This window comes from Canis lupus, chromosome 20 (genome assembly GCF_048164855.1).
Source record: "Canis lupus baileyi chromosome 20, mCanLup2.hap1, whole genome shotgun sequence".
NCBI classification, from domain to species: Eukaryota; Metazoa; Chordata; class Mammalia; order Carnivora; family Canidae; genus Canis; species Canis lupus.
Window position 1 is genome coordinate 20,178,052 of NC_132857.1, and position 21,106 is coordinate 20,199,157.

The 21,106-nt window shown below is 32.4% G+C and overlaps 1 protein-coding gene and 1 long non-coding RNA gene across 4 annotated transcripts in view; one reads left to right on the plus strand and one right to left on the minus strand.

The window, feature by feature from the left end:
- The window catches only part of BBS7 (Bardet-Biedl syndrome 7), a 38,500-nt gene that overhangs the window by 12,791 nt on the left and 4,603 nt on the right, over positions 1-21,106 (plus strand). For all 3 annotated transcript variants that reach the window (XM_072788543.1, XM_072788542.1, XM_072788544.1), the window contains 12 exons: positions 284-400; positions 2,207-2,337; positions 3,825-3,909; positions 4,670-4,772; positions 6,433-6,625; positions 7,823-7,897; positions 10,428-10,493; positions 14,470-14,609; positions 16,562-16,726; positions 19,384-19,493; positions 19,629-19,732; positions 19,861-19,984. In XM_072788543.1, the coding sequence (XP_072644644.1) occupies positions 284-400; positions 2,207-2,337; positions 3,825-3,909; positions 4,670-4,772; positions 6,433-6,625; positions 7,823-7,897; positions 10,428-10,493; positions 14,470-14,609; positions 16,562-16,726; positions 19,384-19,493; positions 19,629-19,732; positions 19,861-19,984 (1,413 nt within the window). The remainder of the gene's footprint in view (positions 1-283; positions 401-2,206; positions 2,338-3,824; positions 3,910-4,669; positions 4,773-6,432; positions 6,626-7,822; positions 7,898-10,427; positions 10,494-14,469; positions 14,610-16,561; positions 16,727-19,383; positions 19,494-19,628; positions 19,733-19,860; positions 19,985-21,106) is intronic.
- The window catches only part of LOC140611732 (uncharacterized), a 31,420-nt gene that overhangs the window by 7,521 nt on the left and 2,793 nt on the right, over positions 1-21,106 (minus strand). Inside the window, exons 2-4 of the long non-coding RNA XR_012012874.1 lie at positions 16,636-16,720; positions 10,544-10,623; positions 8,882-8,994 (exon numbers count right to left, since the gene is read on the minus strand). This is a non-coding gene — a long non-coding RNA (uncharacterized lncRNA). The remainder of the gene's footprint in view (positions 1-8,881; positions 8,995-10,543; positions 10,624-16,635; positions 16,721-21,106) is intronic.

A 21,106-nucleotide genomic window follows, 5' to 3' on the forward strand; every position in this document is an offset into this window, starting at 1 on the left:
GAACTAGAATTAAGACAGTTTTCGGGTAACTTGCCAGTAACTAACAGTAATGAATTATTGAACTTTAATTTTCAGTTTCCTCATCTTAAAATTAGATGATGAGGAAGGGTCTTATCCCTTATATTTATAAAATTCTGTGACTATGTAACCAACTTCCAAATTAAGTGTCTGACTTTTTATATTTTTTAAATGAGATTTTTATGTGATATTAAAAAAAATTTCAGCTATAAAGAGATTATGAGTCATGGAATAAATATAATATGTTGACTTTAATTATAATCAGGAGACTCTGGAGAAGAACTTTTGTTTGGAACATCAGATGGAAAACTTGGGCTTATTCAGATCACTACCTCCAAACCAATACACAAGTGGGGAATTCAAAATGAGAAAAAGCGGGGAGGTAGGTTCGTGATATAGATTCTGAAATTTCATTGATTATTAAATACCTAAATTATATAGTTCATTCTGTTTAATTTTTCATAGTACGTAGTAGACTTAGTAATTCACAAAGCCACCTTATTATTTATTTATCAGGTCTGTCATATTTTGGCATAATCTTTAATTAAGAAATGCTAATAGTAATTTAGGATAGATAGGCTTTTATGGGCTATTGTCCATCTGTAACATCATTCTGTGGTCGAATCCATTATTCACTGTTTGGTGTAGGATATTCATTGGAATTTGAGAGTATTCGATATGAAGCAAGGAGAAAGTCCGACAGGTCTTTTCTGTTCAACGGGAATATTTGTTTCCTAAGGAATTTATAACTTTCTGAGGGAATTTATATCTGACTTAGAAGTTAGTAAGATGGCTATTTATAGGTATGGTAATTCTGTTCAGGAAAGCCTGGGTGGCTCAGTGGTTGAGCGCCTGCCTTTGGCCCAGGACTTGATCCTGGAGTCCTAGGATCTAGTTCCACATCGGGCTCCCTGTATGGAGCCTGCTTCTCCCTCTGCCTCTCTCTCTCTCTCTTTCTCTCTCATGAATAAATAAAGTCTTTTTAAAAAAGTAATTCTATTCATTTATTCCTTCAACAAGCACTTATTAGGAGAGACAGAGAATAAAGAAATAAATAAATAAGATAGCTTCATCCAGTCACCTGAAAGAAATATCAGCGGGTGATGTATTAGTGGTGGGTAAAGGAAGAAGACTATATTTAGACTGTGTGGTAATGGAAGGCATCTTTTAAGAGGTAAAATTTGAGCTGAGATCTGATTGATAAGAAAAAGAGTAGTAATATAAAAATTTGAGGCGAAATTATGTTCCAGGAAGAGGAAAAAAAAATCAAGACTTGAGGCAGAGGTAAACTTAATTCATGTGAAGAACAGAGGGAAGACTAGTGTGGCTAAATGCATTAGCATGGCAAGCAAAGAAGTCAGGGAAGTAGCATAGAGCCAAATCATGTAGATCCTTGTGGGCCTTGGGGAAGGGTTTGAATTTTAATCTAAGTGCAGTGGGAAGTCCTTGGAGAATTATAAGTGGGAGTATGACATGACCTAATCTACCAAAACAAAACAAAAAAACCTACCAGGGAGAATGGATCTGGGGGGAGGCTTCAAAATTGGAAGCATGGAGATCAGTTAGGAAGTCATCGTTATAGTTGTTATAATTTATTTTAGTCTAGGCTAGAGATATAAGCCACCTGGGCTAGGCTGATGGTAGTTGGAAATGGAAAGGAGGCAATTTCAGTATATGTTTTAGAGAGAGAGCCGATAAGATTTGCTAAGGGATTTGGTGTGGACAGTGAGAAAATAGAAGAATCAAAGAAATGGTCTAGATTTTTGGCCTGAGGAACTAGGTGATACCTTACTGAGATGAAGAAAATTGGGGAAGAAGCACTGAAAGGGTGTGAAAAAGGTGAATGAAGAGTTTTCATTGGGGCATGGAAATTTTGAGATGCAAATGTATGTCTCAAAGAAAATGCTGAATGGAGACTTGGCTACATGAGTCTGAAGCTCTGAGGAGAGGCCAGAGCTGTGGAGATATAAACTTATGATCCATTTCTATTTAGATTATATTTAAAGTCTTAGAAATAGATGAATGTGGACAGAAAAGAGGACACCTGATAGTGCTCCCAGTTTTTTTGTTTTGTTTTGTTTTTTTCCCATTCTGATTTGGTATATACATTTTTTTCATTCTTTACTTAGTATATACTTGACATAATGTTAGTTTTATTAATAACTTGTCACCTCTATCTTTTTTAAAGGTATTTTGTGTGTTGATAGCTTTGACATTGTGGGTGATGGGGTTAAAGATTTACTTGTTGGGAGAGATGATGGAATGGTGGAAGTATACAGTTTTGACAATGCAAATGAGCCTGTTCTACGTTTTGATCAGGTCAGTTCATTAAAAAAAGACTAAATACACTTGTTCATCAAATAATTAGAGATGACTAGGATGGTTTGGGTTTTATTAAATATATTAAAATCTTGTGTTTGGCTTAGAATAGTGTACCTTTGATATTATTAAAATCTCTAGACCACTCATGTGTTTGAATAATAGACTACTGTCTTCCAGCTACATAATAAATTACTGCTTCATTTGGTTTCTAAATATTGTATTTTGAAGTATTAAATATTTGCATTAGTTTTATAATGCATAGTAGAGTACAGGAGTAACATATGTTTGGTAACATAAGCAAAACTGTTGTTTGAAAATAATAATGTTTTAGGAGTAAACTCATATTGTTAGGACAATGTCAAAATATCCTTAAGCATAGAGAGAAAAGTTGCAATTTCACTTTTAGGCATCCAAGAGTTTACTATATGAGAAGAATTACTAGTTAAGAGTAATTTTAGTTCACAAATTTTGAATGTAGTTAACCTTGCTTATCCTAAAATAGAGAGTTACATGGGGAATCATTCTGGTGTAAATGTCATCTTTCATTTTCATGAAGTGGTATTTGCCAGTCCAGGGTGTCCCATTTTGCCTCAGGCGGGATTCATTGAGGCATTTTTAAAAAACAGAAACAACAAAACTACAACTCAGTAACAATTTTCCCTAATTTCTCTACTAGTGCTACCTTTCAGTTCCAGCTTTAACTGCACATCAGCAAATATAGATGTTTTGATGTATAGAGAAAGTATATTACATAGATAATATGGGAATAAAAATTCCCTAAAGGCTTCATATCATCTTCTTAATTCATTTACAAAACTATTTGGAAAAAACACATGAGAGGTGGTATATGGGATTCAGGTAATAGGCTAAACATATTGGGAGTTTTTCTTATGTAATTTTTTTAAAAAACTTCTTTCTTGGGGTGCCTAGGTGGCACAGTTGGTTGAGCATCTGATTTGGTTTCCTCTCAGGTCATGGTCTCAGGGTCATGGGATTGAGCCCCACATCAGGCTCTGCACTCAGGAGTCTGCTTAAGTTTTTCTCTCCCTCTCCCTTTACCCTCTCCCTCCCTATGCTATACCCATGTGGACTCATTCTTTCTAAAATAAATAAATACATCTTTAAAAACAGAAAGCAAAAATTTCTTTCTTTATATAAATAAAGGATTTTTGCTCATTAGGTGACATATAAATAAATGATTTTTGCTTATTAGGTGACTGCTGTGGCTAAGTACAACACACAAATATATGAGTCATTTCTAATCTTCTTTCTCCAAACTTGAAAGCACTGGGATTTTCTGCCATTTGTGCAGGATTTTTGCCTTCCAACCTCAGTGTTTCCACATGATAAATACTCAGTAAATGTATGTTGAATGTCTGGAGATGGGAAAATAAGTTTTATGACTTATTTTATATGTCTGACAACTTTTTATTTACAGTTATTTACAGGTACTAATGAACTGCTTGATCTTAAATTTATTTTAGATGTTGTCTGAAAGTGTCACATCTATCCAGGGTGGTTGTATAGGGAAAGATGGCTATGATGAAATTGTGGTATCCACATATTCAGGTAAGGTAAACAGTAATAGGTAAAGAAAGAATCAATAAGAAAATAGAAATTTAATACATTATTTTTGATGACTACTTTTTAAAAAAAGTGTCATTAGTAAATCAGTCTTACCAACAGCATTCAAACCTTTCTTTATTGGTTAAAAAATAAGGAGGTAAGGAATGGGTGTATTGATTTATTGATTTATAAAATATTTATAAAAAAGTTAATATTTGAATAATACTTAATTGAGAGTACTTAGCATCCTCTAGTATCTTTGAAAATTAAATGATAGTCTTTGGTTAAAAATAAGTATTTACTGAAATTATTTTATGTTTTCTTATTGTATACATTTCTTATAAAAATTTCCTTGGTTTTGAGTTGGTCATTTTTATATTTTCAAAATAGCCAATGGGAGAATTTAACTTTCCATGAAAATGAATTTTAAAAGACTGTTTTAATTCATCAGGTATTTGCTAGAATGTTTTGACTTTTTCCATACTTGAAAACTAACATTATAAGATTTCCTTAATCATAGTATTATACTACTTCAGGCAAAATAACTAGTATCTCAAAATACTTGTTATTTTTTTTTTTTATCATTTGAATATTTTCCAGCTTGATTTCTGTTGTTCTTCATTTTGTTTTGTTTTGTTTTTTGGGGAATAAGTCCTAGGACTAAATGAGTTTGCTCTTCGTGGACAAAGATATATATACGTTAGGGTTTTTTTAAACACCTAGCAGCACTTAATGGTGCATGATTATAATTTCATCTCTACAGGCTGGGTTACAGGTCTGACAACAGAGCCTATACATAAGGAAAGTGGGCCAGGAGAGGAACTAAAAATTAATCAGGAGATGCAGAATAAAATTTCTTCTTTAAGGTAATTTTGGATTTTTTTGTTGCCTTTTTTTTTCACTTCATGAAGTACATGTTTGTTTGTTTTTTTAATTACTAATAGATGCAGAATATTGTGCTCATTTTGGCAGCACATATACTAATAGATGCAGAATATTTTATTGGAAGGAATTATACCTTAATCCATTTATCACCTTTTTAAATGAAAGTTTATCAGTTTGAGAAAATTAGCAGTGAGTGCTAATTAATATTTTAAAGTTAGAAATATACTTTTATATGCCTTATTCTATATTAACTTTTTCTTATATCAAAAATTGTATTTTTTCACTCGTTTAGTTATAGATAGTGGTAATGTTTTGTTTTTTTCACAGGCATTAGAAAGAAACCAACACAGATGGCTGTATTCCTCATTAATTGTAATGTTTACTGCTCCTATGGACAGACCAGATTTCTTACTGAAAATGAGTAATGTTGATTCCTTTAGACACAGGGATTGCTTCTGTGGCCTATTTAATTTGACAAGTCCTATGAAAAGGGACCCCAGACTCAAGTAAAATTACTTCATATAATGAAGAAGTGGGAATTGCCGAAACTTTAATAACTACTCTCCCTACTTCAACTCTTACCAACCTCTTGGGGCAGTGAGGGCCGATCTTTTTTTGGTGGTAGTTAAGGGCTACAGAAGTTTTTAAGGCAGCAAAATGCCATAAGTACTGATTCACTAAAGCCACACAAGTTTACCACAAGCCAGTTTAGCAAAGCCACCTGGAAAGCAAGCTCCAATATTTGTACAAGAAAACCAAGTAGAGTTAATGTCTACTATTTCACATTCTCAGTATGAGACCATAAACCATCTGTTTATAGCCCAGTCTATCCCTCCTGATTCCAGCGGAATATTGAATGAGAAGCTTATGTCTGTTTTGTTTATTCAGCACTTGCAATATAGGTACATATGGAGCACTCAGTAGATATTGCTTGGACAAATAAATCTTTTCCTTTGTTTATTGCACAAATCTCTTCCAAGCTCCTCCCAGACTTTTCCCCCTAATTTGGGGCTGGCTAAGCCTCATGTTGTTGTTTCTCAGTTACTGTTTGCTTCATTTGCATATGCTTTTCCCTTTAATTGGAGTGGCTCTAAGCAATGAAGCAATGCCTTTGTAGTGCAGTCTGTAGAACTTCAGCTATAGCACTGGCTCATGATCATTTTGTGGTCCCCCAAATGTGAATATGCTGCAGCCTCCTCCTTCTTTTGTTTCCTTCTTTTGTCTGTCTTGCCTAATTCTTATTGAAAGGTAATGTTTCTAGTTTTGCACATTTTGTTTCTTCAAATTAAATCTAATACATTTCTCTGTCCCAGTACAATCAGTTTCTCTTCTGATTAGTGTTATATGTAACTGTACCTAGACTGGTGTGTTAGAATTGATTATTTGCAAGCTGCTTTGATACTTATAACTCTTTAGTAATAATGCTGGTATAGTACTGAGCTTTAATTTTTAAATTAAAGATAAATAATGTGGAATTGGTCAGTCACAGAAGCAAAATTTTGTTCCTATTAGTATCATAATTCTAGTTCAACTAATAAAAGTCCATTTTGCAGAAGTAAATGTCTCAAATGCTTGAAATCATTCTAAGAACTTCAAATATGTATACTTATAGGTGATAGAGCTGTATATATTTTCCTTTAGGAGTGAGCTGGAACATCTGCAGTATAAGGTACTACAGGAAAGAGAAAAATATCAACAGTCTTCTCAATCAAGCAAGGCAAAATCAGCAGTACCTTCATTTAGTGTAAATGACAAGTTTACATTAAATAAAGATGATGCCAGCTATAGTCTCATCTTAGAGGTGCAGACAGCAATAGATAACGTCTTAATACAGGTAAGCAAAATGGCTTATTTGTTTTATGATTGGATCTATTTGCAGACCAGTCATATGCACTAATTACTACTAAATACTTTTAATTTTAGACAGTAATTGTAAGTGTTCATCTTTTATTTATTTTTTAAGTGTTCATCTTTTAAATGTTGCATTTAGTTTAGATAATTTTAAAGGCTTATCTTAATCTTTAAGTAGATAATCAGTTTGGTCATAGATTACCTAAATTATATCTTTACTTTTTATTTATCCTATGAGCACTAAATAAGACTGATGTACTTAAGTTTCAGGAAACATCAGAAAGAACGTTAAGGGTTTCGTTCTTTGGTTGACCTTTATGAGAATTTTAAGAGATGTGAAAGAAAATTGCAGTATTTAATAGCCTTATTATAACCTTTTTTTTTAAGCTCCAGATCCTAAAATGGGAGCTTACAGTACAGCTTGCTCATTAGCCACTAGTTTCCAGGTAGGTCAGTAGACAAAGTGGATAATCCCAAAGGTAGAATTGAGGGATAAAATATATAACTCCACTCAACAATATATTTAATTAGTTTTTCTTTAAATTGGATGATATTCAGGGAGTGGAGAAGGATGATAGTGGGATGAATGGAAAACAAGCAAAAGATCAAAACCCATCAGAAAATGAGAAAAAAACATGAGGAAGAAGACAAGATTTAAAAAGATTTGGGGAGAGATCAGATTTTTAATTAAATCTAAAGGCTGAAACCTGTCTTAAGTAATGCTAGCTTAAGGCTTGCATTAAACAGCTCTAGGTACATCCATTTACTTTGAACTGAGTGCAACAGCAGTGTCCAAGAAACTACTCTCCAGAGGAGATTAAATATTATCTCCTTTCTGTGTTAGAGGTGAAAATAAAATTCATAAAAATGAACTGATATAGTAAGAATAGCCACATTAGGAAGATTATACTTTTAAGGGGGTGGTAAGAGATGATAGTCTATGATCTCTGGTAATCCAAATAAGAAAGAAATAAGTCATTGGGATATAACATTTATTCTTTATTGCATTTATTTTCTAGAAGTATACATTGTCCTCACATATAAATTTAAAAAATTCACATGTTCAAATTTAAAGATGACTATGAAATAGAATTAAAGAGAATACTTAGAAAATATTTTGTGAAAATTTCTACTTTTCCATCTGAACCTTTTTGTTTTTTTTTTTTTAAATTGACTGTAGAGTGATGTTCCAATAGACTTACTTGATGTGGATAAAAATTCTGCTGTTGTCAGCTTTAGCAGCTGTGATTCTGAGGTGAGTAGAAAGTATAAAGAATTTTTCAGACACTTTCATTTCTATGACACCATTTTGAATTAAGTCTGTGATTGCTACTAGGGTTTGATATTTCTTCTTCAATCTTTTTTCATAACCTTTCCCTCAAAATCTGCATCTGCTCTTTTCCTGTATTTTCAGATAATCCATAAAACTGGGGTGTCATCCTAGATTCCTTCTTTTCTCTGATTTAAGTCCAGTTAGTTACTAGTTTATGCCAGTTCTATCTCCTTGGCTCTTACACCTCTATTCTGCTTCATTTCCACGTTTTTTCATTTATTTCTTATCTTATTAATTTTGTAAAGGTTTTATTTATTTATTTATTTATTTATTTATTTATTTATTTGAGAGAGAGGGCATGAACAAGGGGAGGGGGAGAGGGAGAAGCAGACTCCCTACTGAACAGGGAGCCCAACTACAAGGAGCTCAATCCCAAGACCCTGAGATCATGACCTGAGGCAGACACTTAACTGACTGAGCTACCCAGGTGCCGCTTCATTTCCACTTCTTTTAACTTTCCAGGCCCTTATCATGTTTGCTTGAACTACTCTTCTACCAGTTTTTCTGCCTCCAGTATTGCCTCTCACCTCTAGGCTCTGTTGTATACTGCCACCAGAGAGGTCTTCCTAGAGTATAAACGTCTCTGTGTCATTTCTTTTCTTAAAACCTTTAAAAATCCTTATTACCTGCTGCATATAAGTCTAGATTTCTCTTTGTAGCATAACAACTTCCTATGATTCAGCTCTTGATTATATCTCTAGCTTATCTCTTGCCAGCTGCTACTTTTCCTCCCATGCACATATTTCTGCCAAACCGAAGTTCTTTAAATTTCTTGAAAATGCTATATAGTTTCACACATCCTACATTTGAACATGGTCTGTTCCTTCTGTCTGTTCTTTTTCACCTTTTCTGGGCTTGCTGGATCTTGCTTAACTTTCATTTAGTAGGCATTTGTTGAGTACTCACCATGTGCAAAGTACCTTGGATGAGATTGTGTCGGAGCTTTTGGATATGCGTACTATATCACTTCTTCCTGCTTAGTACTAGCTAACTAGCAGTCTCAGAGCGAAGTGTGGCTCCTAAAGAGAGGTTAGGGTAAAGTTAGGGTCTGGAGTAGTTGTATTGGAGAAACACAAGCTAGAGCAGGAGATGGTGACTAGAGTTGGCAGGTAGTTATACACATAAAAAAGGGAGGAATAAAGAGTAGATGAAGGACAAAATTGGTGCCTATAATAGGGAATAGTTTTCAGTATAATTACATAGTAAAGGTTTTTTTGATAAGAGATTTTATAACAGTTATATTATGTAATATTTATGGTTTTTCATCCCTATTTGAGAATAAAACATAAAAGATTGGGACTTACATTTTTTATTTTCATTTAAAAAATCAAATTGATCTTAAAAAATCTTAATTTCTAAGTTGCTATGAAAGATTAACCGATTTTATTTACACCACTGCAGGATTCTTTGAAATGAGCATTTTATGCTAATTTAGAACCCATTTTCTAGAATGATGGATTTAAAAGAAAAAAAATAAACCTGTTATGGAAATTCTAAGTATATACAGAAGTAGAGACAATAGTATAATAACCTCCATGAACTCATTAACTTCAACATATGGCCAGTCTTGTTTTATGGTCTTCTCCTTCTCCCATCCCAAGCCTAATCCCAGACTTTTCATATATTTTAATCTTTATCATCTTATCCATAAATATTTAAATATATAATATTTGTTCTTAACCACACGAAAGTATAAGTTCATAGAATTCTGTTTACTAAATTTAAATGATTTGAAATTAAAATATTCAAATTCTCTTTTTGATATTGGCATCCTTTTAATTTCTTCAGTTACTTATTAAAAATAGGGAAATAGTAGTACACAAAAGTTGCATGCTAAATATTTCATGTTGCTTTGTTTTTACAATTCCTGCATACAACATTTCTCTATTTTTAGCAGTTTAATATTGTTTCAGGAAGTTAGATTTGAAGTAAGCTCTCCAATTTAATTTGACAAACCTGTAATGAATGCTTATAGTATCCCAGGCACTGTGCTATTTGCTATTTGTCCTCTATAAGTATTTGTGAAAGTTAAAGACAGTCAATACCAAACACTGATGTTTTTGTCTTTTAATATTATAAACATTAGGAGTATGTGCTGTCAGTTAAAGTTTTAGGACAATTAATATTTAAATGTTATTGTAGAAGCTCAGGATGGAAAGATCATGAGCATTAGAGTCTTAAAAGGTACGAATTTGGATTCCACTTTCATTGCTTACTATCTTTTGGGAGATTCTCCTAACCTATGATGTTGCAGTTTCTTCGTCTGCTAAAACTTACTTAGTAAATAAAACTTTGCATAGGGCTGTTTGCAAGAATAAGAAAAAAGCACTTATCACAGTGTCATCCAAATGATATGTGCTTAGCAAATGTTAAGTAGCCATTATTATTGTTGATGTTTTTGTTATTAAAAACATGAATTCATCCTTTTTCCTCAACTTTGAATTCTTCCCAGTCAAATGACAACTTTCTTCTCGCCACTTATCGGTGCCAGGCAAATACCACAAGGCTGGAACTCAAGGTAAAAACATTTGAAATTAAAAAAAAAAAAAAAAAAAAATTTGAAATTACCTTTAATTGAAAACTTGAACTTTTTTCCCTCTGGTATATCTTGCAACATATGATCTCATTTCTTTGTATTTTTTTTCTCCCTGAAATGAATTGGAGTAATGACTTTTGGATGACAAGTTAGGTTTTAACTAGCGCCAACCATCATCATTTCTGCTATTGGCTTCTCTAGAATTACCCATCCTGAATTTCTTCTAAGTGGAATTTTTTTTTCTAATTTTCTATTATGAAAGTTTCAAAGGTACATAAAAGTAATGACTTTAGTTTCGGCAGTCATCAACTCATAACATTCTTGTTTATACTGTCATTGTCCATTCCAAATTATTTTGAAGCAAATACAAGATATTTTATGATTTCATTTGTAAATATTTCAGTACATATGTCCAAAAGATACTATTTGTTAAAATGTAAGCACACTACTATTATCACACCTAAGGAAAATTAATAATTCCTTACTATCATCAAATATTTAGTATTTAGATTTCACTGACTTTAATGTTTATAGTTTGATCCAGTCAAGGTCCAAATATGGTAATTTGGTTACTGAAGTATTGGAGTATTTGCCCTATATTTTTCTACCACCCAGATTTTTCTGATTGTGTTCCAATAATGTCATTTATTACCATATATTCTAAAGAAAATATTTTAATTTTTCTTTAGTAATTTAGTAATATCTCTTATAATTAAATACTGATTATAGCACACAAATCTATTTTAGTTACTTAATTTGTGTGAGGTTTCAAAAAAATTATTTTTGATACATTTATGATCTAAAAATTAAGGGTTGTAACTGTTTTCCTTGTGTTGCTGATGTTCAGAAACTCAAAGCCTGTTTTTTTCAAGAGAGATGCTGTTATACAATAACTTTTTCACATCTAGTTAAGGAAGTTCCAATTAAATTTAGGTTTTTTTCTAAACAATTTATTTTAGTCTGCATAAGTTCCTTCTTGTGGATTTTGAAAGCAAAGTTGAAAACTAGAATAAATTTATTTCTAAACGAATATACTTAAAACATATTTTGTGTAACTTCATTAAACATTTTAAGTTACATTTCCACTGAACAACACTGTGCCAATAAATTGGGAAGTAGGCCTAAAAATATTAAAAAGCTGTGTTCTTTTTTTAAAAATTGGATGCAATAATAGATGTGAAAAAATTACAAAAAGAGAAGAAAAAGTTGGAACTTATCTTGCCATATGCTAAAACATAACACAAAACTACTATAATGAAAATAGTGTAGGGTATTTATAAGACCTAAATAGGCAGAGCAACATAATAGAAATAGAGCCCACTATACATTTATGGAAATTTAATGTATGATATTTTTATGTAAGGGAAAATTCTATTAAATTACTATTTCTATTTAAAAATTGATGTTGACACAACTGGCACCTATCCAGAATAAAATCAAGTGGATTCTTATCTTAATGCCATATTTAAAAAATAAGTTCAGATGAGTTAAGTACTTTATTTTTAAAAAGAAGGAAATTTAGTTGTCTTGTAGGTAATGGGTAAATATCAATAAAATACAAAGACTGTGTATAACTTGTTATTAAAAAAAAAAAAGATTTCCACAAAAGGGAGTCAAAATAGCTAACAAATACTAAAAGAAGATGTTCTGCCGTATTATTTGTTAGAGAAATTCAAATTAAAATAAACAAAAAACATTTGCTATCTAAGAGACTGGCAAAAAATTTTAAAAGGGAACATCACCAGATGACAGGGATGAGAAAAAGGACACTCTCAACCATAGGTGAAGGAAATAAAAATTGTTATAACTACTTTGGAAAAAAAAAAAAAAAAAAAAAACTACTTTGGAAAACTGGCAAAGTCCCATTTGGAAGAATCTATTTTATGGCAACAAAATCACAGTATCATACACAGAGATGTATATTTCATTAACCGCCCCAATGGAACCAAGGTGGACATTCAGTAATTGAATGATTGAATAAATAGCTGTTTATGCATTCCATGGAATGTAACACAGGTGCAATAAAGAATGCATTGATCTATTCCTATTAACATGGAGTAAACTCCATGAAAAATAAAATGTGAATGAAATCCCTGTATATGTAAATACATTTTACCTATGGTGGTATAAATATGAAGAAAGATATGAAAATACACACACCTGTCTGATATAACAGGTTATGAAATAGGGGGAAAGCATGGGTGGGATGGGAGTGGGTGGCATTGGAGACTCAGAGATAAGGGAAAAAAGTAATTATTAGAAATAAAAACAAAGATGTCTGATATAAAAAGAATTTATTCCTATGCAATTACGCTTTTATTTTTATACATCTGCATAGAGAAATGTGTGAAGGCATGACCAATATAGCAGTAATGATCATCTCTGGGTGGGAGGATTTTAGGTGACTTCTATGTTCATCATAATTTTTCTTTACTTATATTTTTAATAGTGAATGTGAATTATTATATAATCAAGGCAGTATGACTTTTTATTGTGGAAACAATTATGTGCCAGTGTAAGCCTATGTTTTAGAACCAAATCCTGAAATATGGCTGTATCAGATATATTTTTTATTTCCTATCTGTATTTGTATCTTTTATCTTTTTATCTTTCCTCTCTTTCCATTTAGAGCAATATTTGCAGTATAACATTTACATAAAACCTTGCTTTAAACTTTTATGTTTCCCATTTAGGTAAAACATTGATTCTCTGCTGCCCCCACCCCCCGACACGCTAGGAAAAGTGTGAATTAAAATATCAGCTAGCTTAGAGAAGCTACCATGGTAATACAAGAGGTACTACAGTCCATCTCATGAATTTGAACTGAGAGGAGCAGAAAGTGGGCCAGGAAGGAGAAGCCGGACGGCTTTCCAACCCCTCTAAAATTAGTTCTTCACAGTTATGAATTATTATTTTCTGTTAAGTGTTTTTGAATTCTCAGGATGTCCAACCAGGTACATTTAAAATATCTCAAAAGAATTTCCTAATTCAAATATGTAATAATTAGATGGTGTTTATTTCTCTATTCTCATGGAAAATCAAGAATTAAGTTCTTAGATTTTTTTCTGTCAATAGCTTTTTTTTTTTTTAAGATTTTATTTATTTATTTGGGAGAGAGTAGAGTGGTGGTGAGGGGCAGAGAGTGAGGAAGAAGCAGATTCTCCTCTGATCAGGGAGCCCAACACAGAGCTCAACCCCAAGACTGAGATGACCTTGAGCCAAAGACAGACGCATAACTTACTGAGCCACCCAAGTGCCCCTCTGTCAACAGATTTTTATAATAGCTTTATGCTGTGATACCCTTACTTAATGAGAAAATGAAGTATTCCATTTAAGTTTTAATTATTTGAAAAACTTATCCTCTCAATGAAAATGTTTAAATTTTAACCGCTTTTTATGTGAATCTTATGAAATTACATTATACACCTATGTTTTTAGATGTGATAGGGTAGTGTGTGAGAATCTATGTTTTTTGGAATGGCATAGCACTGCTAAATGTAGACAAATCACCTAAAAGTATGTCATGGAGATAACTTCTATAGATAAAGTTTACCTTTGAGTACCCAAATCTTTTTATTTTTTAAAATTTTTTTAAAGATCCTATTTATTTATTCATGAGAGACACAGAGAGAGAGGCAGAAACAGGCAGAGGGAGAAGCAGGCTTCCTGCAAGGAGCCTGATGTGGGTCTCGATTCCAGGACCCTGGGATCATGACCTGAACCAAAGGTGGACGCTCAGCCACTAAGCCACCCAGGTGCCCGCCAAAATCTTTTTTAAATTTTCCTTTACTCTAGATAAAAAGCAGTTGTTAAATAGAATGTCATTATTTACTTCAGAATATTACAGAAGAGATTAAGGTCTAATTACTTGGTTACTTGTGTTGAACATTTTAAAGATGACATTTATGTTTTGTTGCTAGATTTTTAAAATTTTCTTTTCTCTTTTGTGTTAAATCAGATTCGTTCAATTGAAGGCCAATATGGCACACTTCAAGCATATGTGACTCCAAGGATTCAACCTAAAACCTGTCAGGTGCACCAGTACCTTATCAAACCGCTTTCACTCCATCAAAGAACTCACTTTATTGATCATGACAGGTAGGTCAAAGGAAGAAGCAGTTTATTTTTTAGGATATTACATGATGCAAATACACTTTTCACTTTTATAGTACAAATTCTGGTAGCTAGTTATACATTTTAAAAATTAAATATTTAAACACTATGGATTCATAATTTTAATATAAGATTTGTCTTCTTTTAAAGGTTGATTTAAGGTGAATTCTCCTGTCTTTCTCAAATATTACCATTCTGATATCAGCAGAACAATAGTTCTCTCTCCCAAACACCTATGATGAATAAATATGATTTAGCATTTCAGTTTCTCTCTGAATAGGCTCTTACTGTTACAGGATTTCTTTCTACATGGGTGCCTGCCATTCTTTGTCATGCCATTTTAAAGAATGAAAAGATAGACCAGACAGTGGTGGGTAGCAAAGCAAGCTTATTGAGCAATAGCAAAACTATAATACAAAGCTCCCAAAGAAGGAGGGAACCTGAGAGGGTTATCAATGGAGTTTCTAAGTCTGGGGGTTTCTATGGGCTGTTTTAATCTGATTAATCATCCCTGTGCCTGTCATCCAATCAAGTTTTTGTCCCCTATCACGTGGGAAAGGGTGGAGGGCTCCTTCCAGGGAGGTGTAAAATCCTTTTAAGTGTGGTTTAGTCTCCTTGGGGTGGGGGTGGGGGTGCTTGTCCCTGCCTGCTTGCCTTCAGCTATCCTTTATCATTATTATATTAGTCTCAAACATTATATTTTCTATTTTACCTCAGGGAATACTGGTAAAGCAATTGGTTGTGATAGTCCCTTATTTCTGGATTCCATTTCAAGTGAAGCATCCTTCTGTTGGTAGTTTTTCATTTTCTTTCCTAAAGATGAGACGCCATGGACTTAAATATAAGTCTGACAGCAAGCAAGACAGATAGTAATGTCTCCATTTTATAGATGAGAAATGGAGGCTTGGAAAAGTTAACTAACTTGTTTACAGAAAACAGTTATGGTTGGAGGCCAAAGCCCATGTTTTTTATATTGCAGTTGGTAATTTTAAAGATATGTACTTTAAATAAGATATAAGGAGAAATATTCTTAGTGAAGATTTTGAGAAAACATTAAAGAGAATAGATTCTTTATGGTTTTCTTCCTGTTTTAAAGTCTAACTTGTTGTTAATGGAGGTAGCATGCATGGTGTGCTGGAAAGAACAGCAAACTGGGAATCAAGAGACCAAGATTATAATCTTACATCTTATCTAATGTTCCTTTTTGACTTTGGGGAAAGCATTTAATCTCTCTGGGTTTAGGTTTCTTATCTGCAAATGAGAGGGTTGATCTGGATGCTCTCAAAGGTCCCATCTTGTCCTTATATTCTTTAATTCTGTGTCTTCTTAAAATTCCTCTGAATCCTTAATTCCTTGCATTTTCTTAACTGTTCACAATTATCTATTTATCTTAAATGTATTTGATTTATTTTACAACCTTTTGTGTACATGTGCATATGTATGTGTGTGATTTTGCAAAATAAGAAGTATTGTATTCCATATCCCTGCAAGATAGCAGGTATTTTTCTCTAACTTGCCCAGTGCCTCACAGCTAGTAAACAGCTAGAAAATAATGGAGCAAGGTTTCAAATCCATGTCTATTTTACTTGAAAGCCCAATTCTTCACCTTCACATTATGCTGATTCTTTCCTTCAGGAAATTCTTGTTTAAGTATATTTTGTAGTTTATATAGATGAACTTTTAAAAAATGAAGTCTACCTGAATAAACTGAATTTTATTTGTAAAGCTAATATTTTACTTAATATTAAAAATAATTTTTTTCATGAAACTGGAATTTTTATTTATCTGATGATTACTATTAATCTGAGGAAAATTAAATGGATATTTTTCTATTTGTTGAACCACTATTGCAGAATTCTGTTTGTTCATGTGTTATGCACATAAATACCTTCACATATTCCCACACACAAATCTGTACCCCCACTATTAAATTACAGACCTATGAATACACTGACTTTAACGGGCCAGTTCAGTTTTGCTGAAGTTCACTCCTGGGTGGTTTTTTGCCTACCTGAAGTTCCTGAAAAACCTCCAGCAGGAGAATGTGTGACATTTTACTTTCAGAACACCTTCCTGGATACCCAACTTGAAAGTACCTACAGGTAAATAAAGCTTATTACTGGCTTGCAAATATTTTTATATAAATGGAGTTCTAATTTTTCATTTGTTTTAAGGCAGGAATAACTTGAAAATAATATGATTGAAAGCTTATACTGTTCAAGAGAATCTATTGAAAAACAAGTAGAATTAATGAGCTTAAAAAAATGATTGAATACAGATGAATATGAAAGATCAATACCTTTCCTGTTCCCAACAATAACCAGTTAGAAAATAAATTATTTTAAAAGACACTATCAGAATAACAATAACAGTAACAAAATATCCATGTAAAATCTGTAGAACTATTCATTAGAAATATGCAGAACTTACATGAGGAAAACTTTAAAATTTTATTGACATAAAAGATTTGATTAAATGTAGTAATATATTCTATAGTCATCCGTATGACGATATTGTAAACATGGCAGTCCTTCCCAAATTGTTTCAGACATTTATCCTGATTCCAGTAAAAATTCTGGTTAAATTTGTTTATGCAAAAATAGGAAATGGCTCAGAACTTGAGAGCTTAGGTTTTTGAAGCTATCATGTTAAAAGTTGGAGGTCATATTCTTCTACACTCTTAAGCTCTTCATTGCACTCCTGCTCCTTCATGTCGCTACTCACTCATCTCCCACAGGCTTCCATAATTTCTGTCTGAATACAGTAGAGGCTAAATTTTGCTTCTCCTTTGTTCCTATCTTGGAATGTGAAATGACCTGTCTTAGGTATTTATTGTTATTTGTTTGAAGTAAATAGTAATTTTTATGTAAGCTTGTTCCTTCAAATTATTCAAATTAGACTTTAAGCTCCTTATGGGCATAGTCAATTTCTTAATTATCTTTATATGTTTCCTCCAAGTACCTACTACATGGCTTTGAACATAGTGGTGCTCAAATATTTTTAGGGTACTTAAAAATACATGTAATATGGAGAAAGTGTGCTTTAGAGGCAGACATTAGGTTTGAATCATGACTCTGTGACTTATCAGCTATTTGATCTATCTGGATTATTTCACTGATTTCAGTTTTCTTTTCTGAGGGATAGAAATAATAGCACTTCAATGAGTGGTGATGATTGATTAAAGAATGTAAATCTTGTGAATCATGCCACAGTGCTAGGTACTATGTGTTTAATATTAAATATCATCAGTTAAAATTAAAGACTAGTGAAAATATCATGATTTCTAAAACATAATTGGAATCAAAATAATATAGGAGTCATCTTCCTAGAAAAAAAAAGAATTAGCATTTGTCTACAGGTAGTTAATATAAACTATTAGGGTGTGTGAAAATAAAAAAAAAGACAGCATTTCATACATGAAAGATGGTATATATATTGATTAGGAAACTTTTGATTATCATAAAAAGGAACCAAATACAGGTAGACCAACATACCAAATAAAAGCTCATATAACTTAAAAGTCCATAGTAATCTGCTTTAGGCACAACTGGGTCACTGGCTTAACTGATGTCATCAAGACCATCCCTTTCCATTGCTCAGCTCTGTTCTTGTCTCTTTTTGGCTTTCCAATTAAGTATCATTGTGGCCACCAGCAGTTCTATCCAGTTTTCTATCTTTTCAGCTAATATCGAGCCTTTCTTTCCCACTGTTTCCAATAAAAGTCCCAGGATTGAGTGTCATTGTAGAGCCATGAACCATTGTGGTCAGGAATGTCACATTTAGTGACAAATTGCTAAATGCTTCCTCCTAAAGTCTCACAAAAAGGGTTGAGGCCAGTGCCAGTGAAACTATAGTTGACTCTTAAACAACACAAGTTTAAACTGTGAGAGACCACCTATATACAGTTTTTTTAATAAATACAGTATGGTACTGTAAATGTATTTTCTTATGATTTTCTTAACATTTTCTTTTTTCTAACTTACCTTACTGTAAGAATATAGTATATAATACATATGACATACAAGATACGTGTTGATTGACTGTTTATATTATTGGTAAGGCTTCTGGTCAGCAGTAGGCTATTGCTAGTTAAGTTTTTGGGTAGTCAGAAGTTATATGCAGAGTTTTGACTGCAGGGGTTTGGCAGCCGAACCCCCCACATTGTTCGAGGGTCAACTATATGGATTGAGGAGGGTTAGAGAAAAAAGAAGTGGTTCTGTAAAGAAGATGACGGCTCCTGTGTCTGTAAGAAATGGCAATGGATGATGGGCATGGAAAAACAGAGCTATTATTCTTATGTTTAGTATCAGCTTTCTTTTAAGAATGAAGAATGTAGTCCTGTTGTAATTTGTGTGAGTACGTTGAAGAAAAATATACTTATGTGTAATAAGCAATTCTAAGTGCATTTCATATACATACAGAATTAGCTGTTGGGAATTTTATTAGTCAAAGTAAAGAAAAAAGATGCTTTAATGACTTACATGTATTGACGTATGTTTGGGAGGCATATATCTAACATCTTTTATTTAGTTTCACAATTTTGTTCACATGAAAACACATGAAAACTTTGTATAACAGTAAAAGATTACACATTTTAAGTATGCTTTATATTAATAATGAGATACGTATATAAAGAAATCTAAAATCAAATGAATTCTAAACACCAAGTACTGGTTATAAAGTATTGTATTTACTGGACCTACTTACTATATTTATTTTCTTCTAAAGTTGTTCTTTTAAAAATATATTAATTTTATAGAAAAGGAGAAGGAATTTTTAAATCTGACAACATTTCTACTATATCCATCCTCAAAGATGTGCTGTCTAAAGAAGCTACCAAAAGGAAAATTAACCTCAACATATCATACGGTAAAAAAAAAAAAAAAAAAAAAAAGAAGAAGAAAAATCATTCTTTCTGGGGTATTGGTTTTTCGTTGTTGTTACAATAAGAATGTTTCTGATCAAAGTGACTTAGCTAATCGTGCCTGGCTCACCTTCTTCTAGAGATAAATGAAGTATCCGTCAAACACACTTTAAAGCTAATCCACCCAAAGCTGGAGTACCAGTTGCTTTTGGCTAAGAAAGTGCAATTAATTGATGCTTTAAAAGTAAGTATACATTTACATGGACTCATGATCATTACTTTATGGTGATGGGATTTCTAAAATTATAGACTTTAAAGTTACATGGATTTAACTTTGAACATTAAAGGCCTTTGTTTTTTATTTTAAATAAGGAATTGCAGGTTCACGAGGGAAATACAGACTTTCTGATACCGGAATATCGCTGTATTCTAGAAGAAGCAGATCACCTACAGGAAGAATACAAAAAGCAACCTGCACATCTTGAAAGACTGTACGGTTAGTAGACTATTCTAGAAAATCTTGCTATATTTCTTTTCTGCTGGCTATTTGTGGAGGATCATGTGAGAGAAGCTAGGCAGAAAGGTAAGTGAAGATTATAAAAATCATGAACCAGTGACAACGAATTTATTTCATTGAATATTTTGTCAAATTTTTTTAATTAATATTTTTACTTGACAAAATAAAAGTTAAGTGAAATACATGTAATGCAGTAAATTAATCTGTATATGAAGAAATCTGGTGTGAAATGAATATAGCCTATGAAGTATTAAAATGTAGGCTGTATTTCACACAAATAATTTTTAGGTTATGATGATAATGTGAAATATCAAAATGCAACATTTAATATTTTTTAGACAAAATGTAAGGGATATATATGTGCTGTCAATTTACAGTTGAAAACTTGTTTTGCTTTGATGGTGACAAGTTGGGTGTTTCACAAATTGTCTTGAAAAACATCGAGAGCAAGAGAGAGACATATAGGAAGAGAGAGAAAGGATAGAACAGCTTAAGGAAAACATTTTTTTTGTGATCTTTATATAATATCTATGTGCAGAGCACGTTTCTTTACAGTATCTTCATTAATCAGATATTTAATCCTTCCAACAGTTCTGCAAGGTAGATGGTGTTACCGTTATTTTTCACATTTTTTTAAACTGAAACCTGAGACTAAAAAGTTTGTTGTCACATAGGTAGTAGCACAGCCTGCATTATAATTTCCTCATCCCTAAATGCTTGCTTTTTGTACTATACCAAATCTTCTGTAGAGTCAGTTGGTATCATCAATCCACACTGATCTTTGAGCCTGCCTAATGAATTTTATACCCAGGGACTTGCTCACAAACTATAACAATAAAATCTAGTATCTTAATATTGATTATATGGCAAACACATAATCTTTTATCCTTACAATAACTTAGAAGATGGGTGGTACAAAACCATCTCTTATCACAAGTTCCAAAATCTAGAAAGCTTTGAAAACTAAAACTTTTATAAATTATTTGGCAGCAAATTTGACTTGATCTAAATTAATAATTTAATGACAAAACCTCACTTAAACTGACAATTGAGGTTATTTATAGTCATTTTTATTCTACTTAGTATGAATATTTATCGATA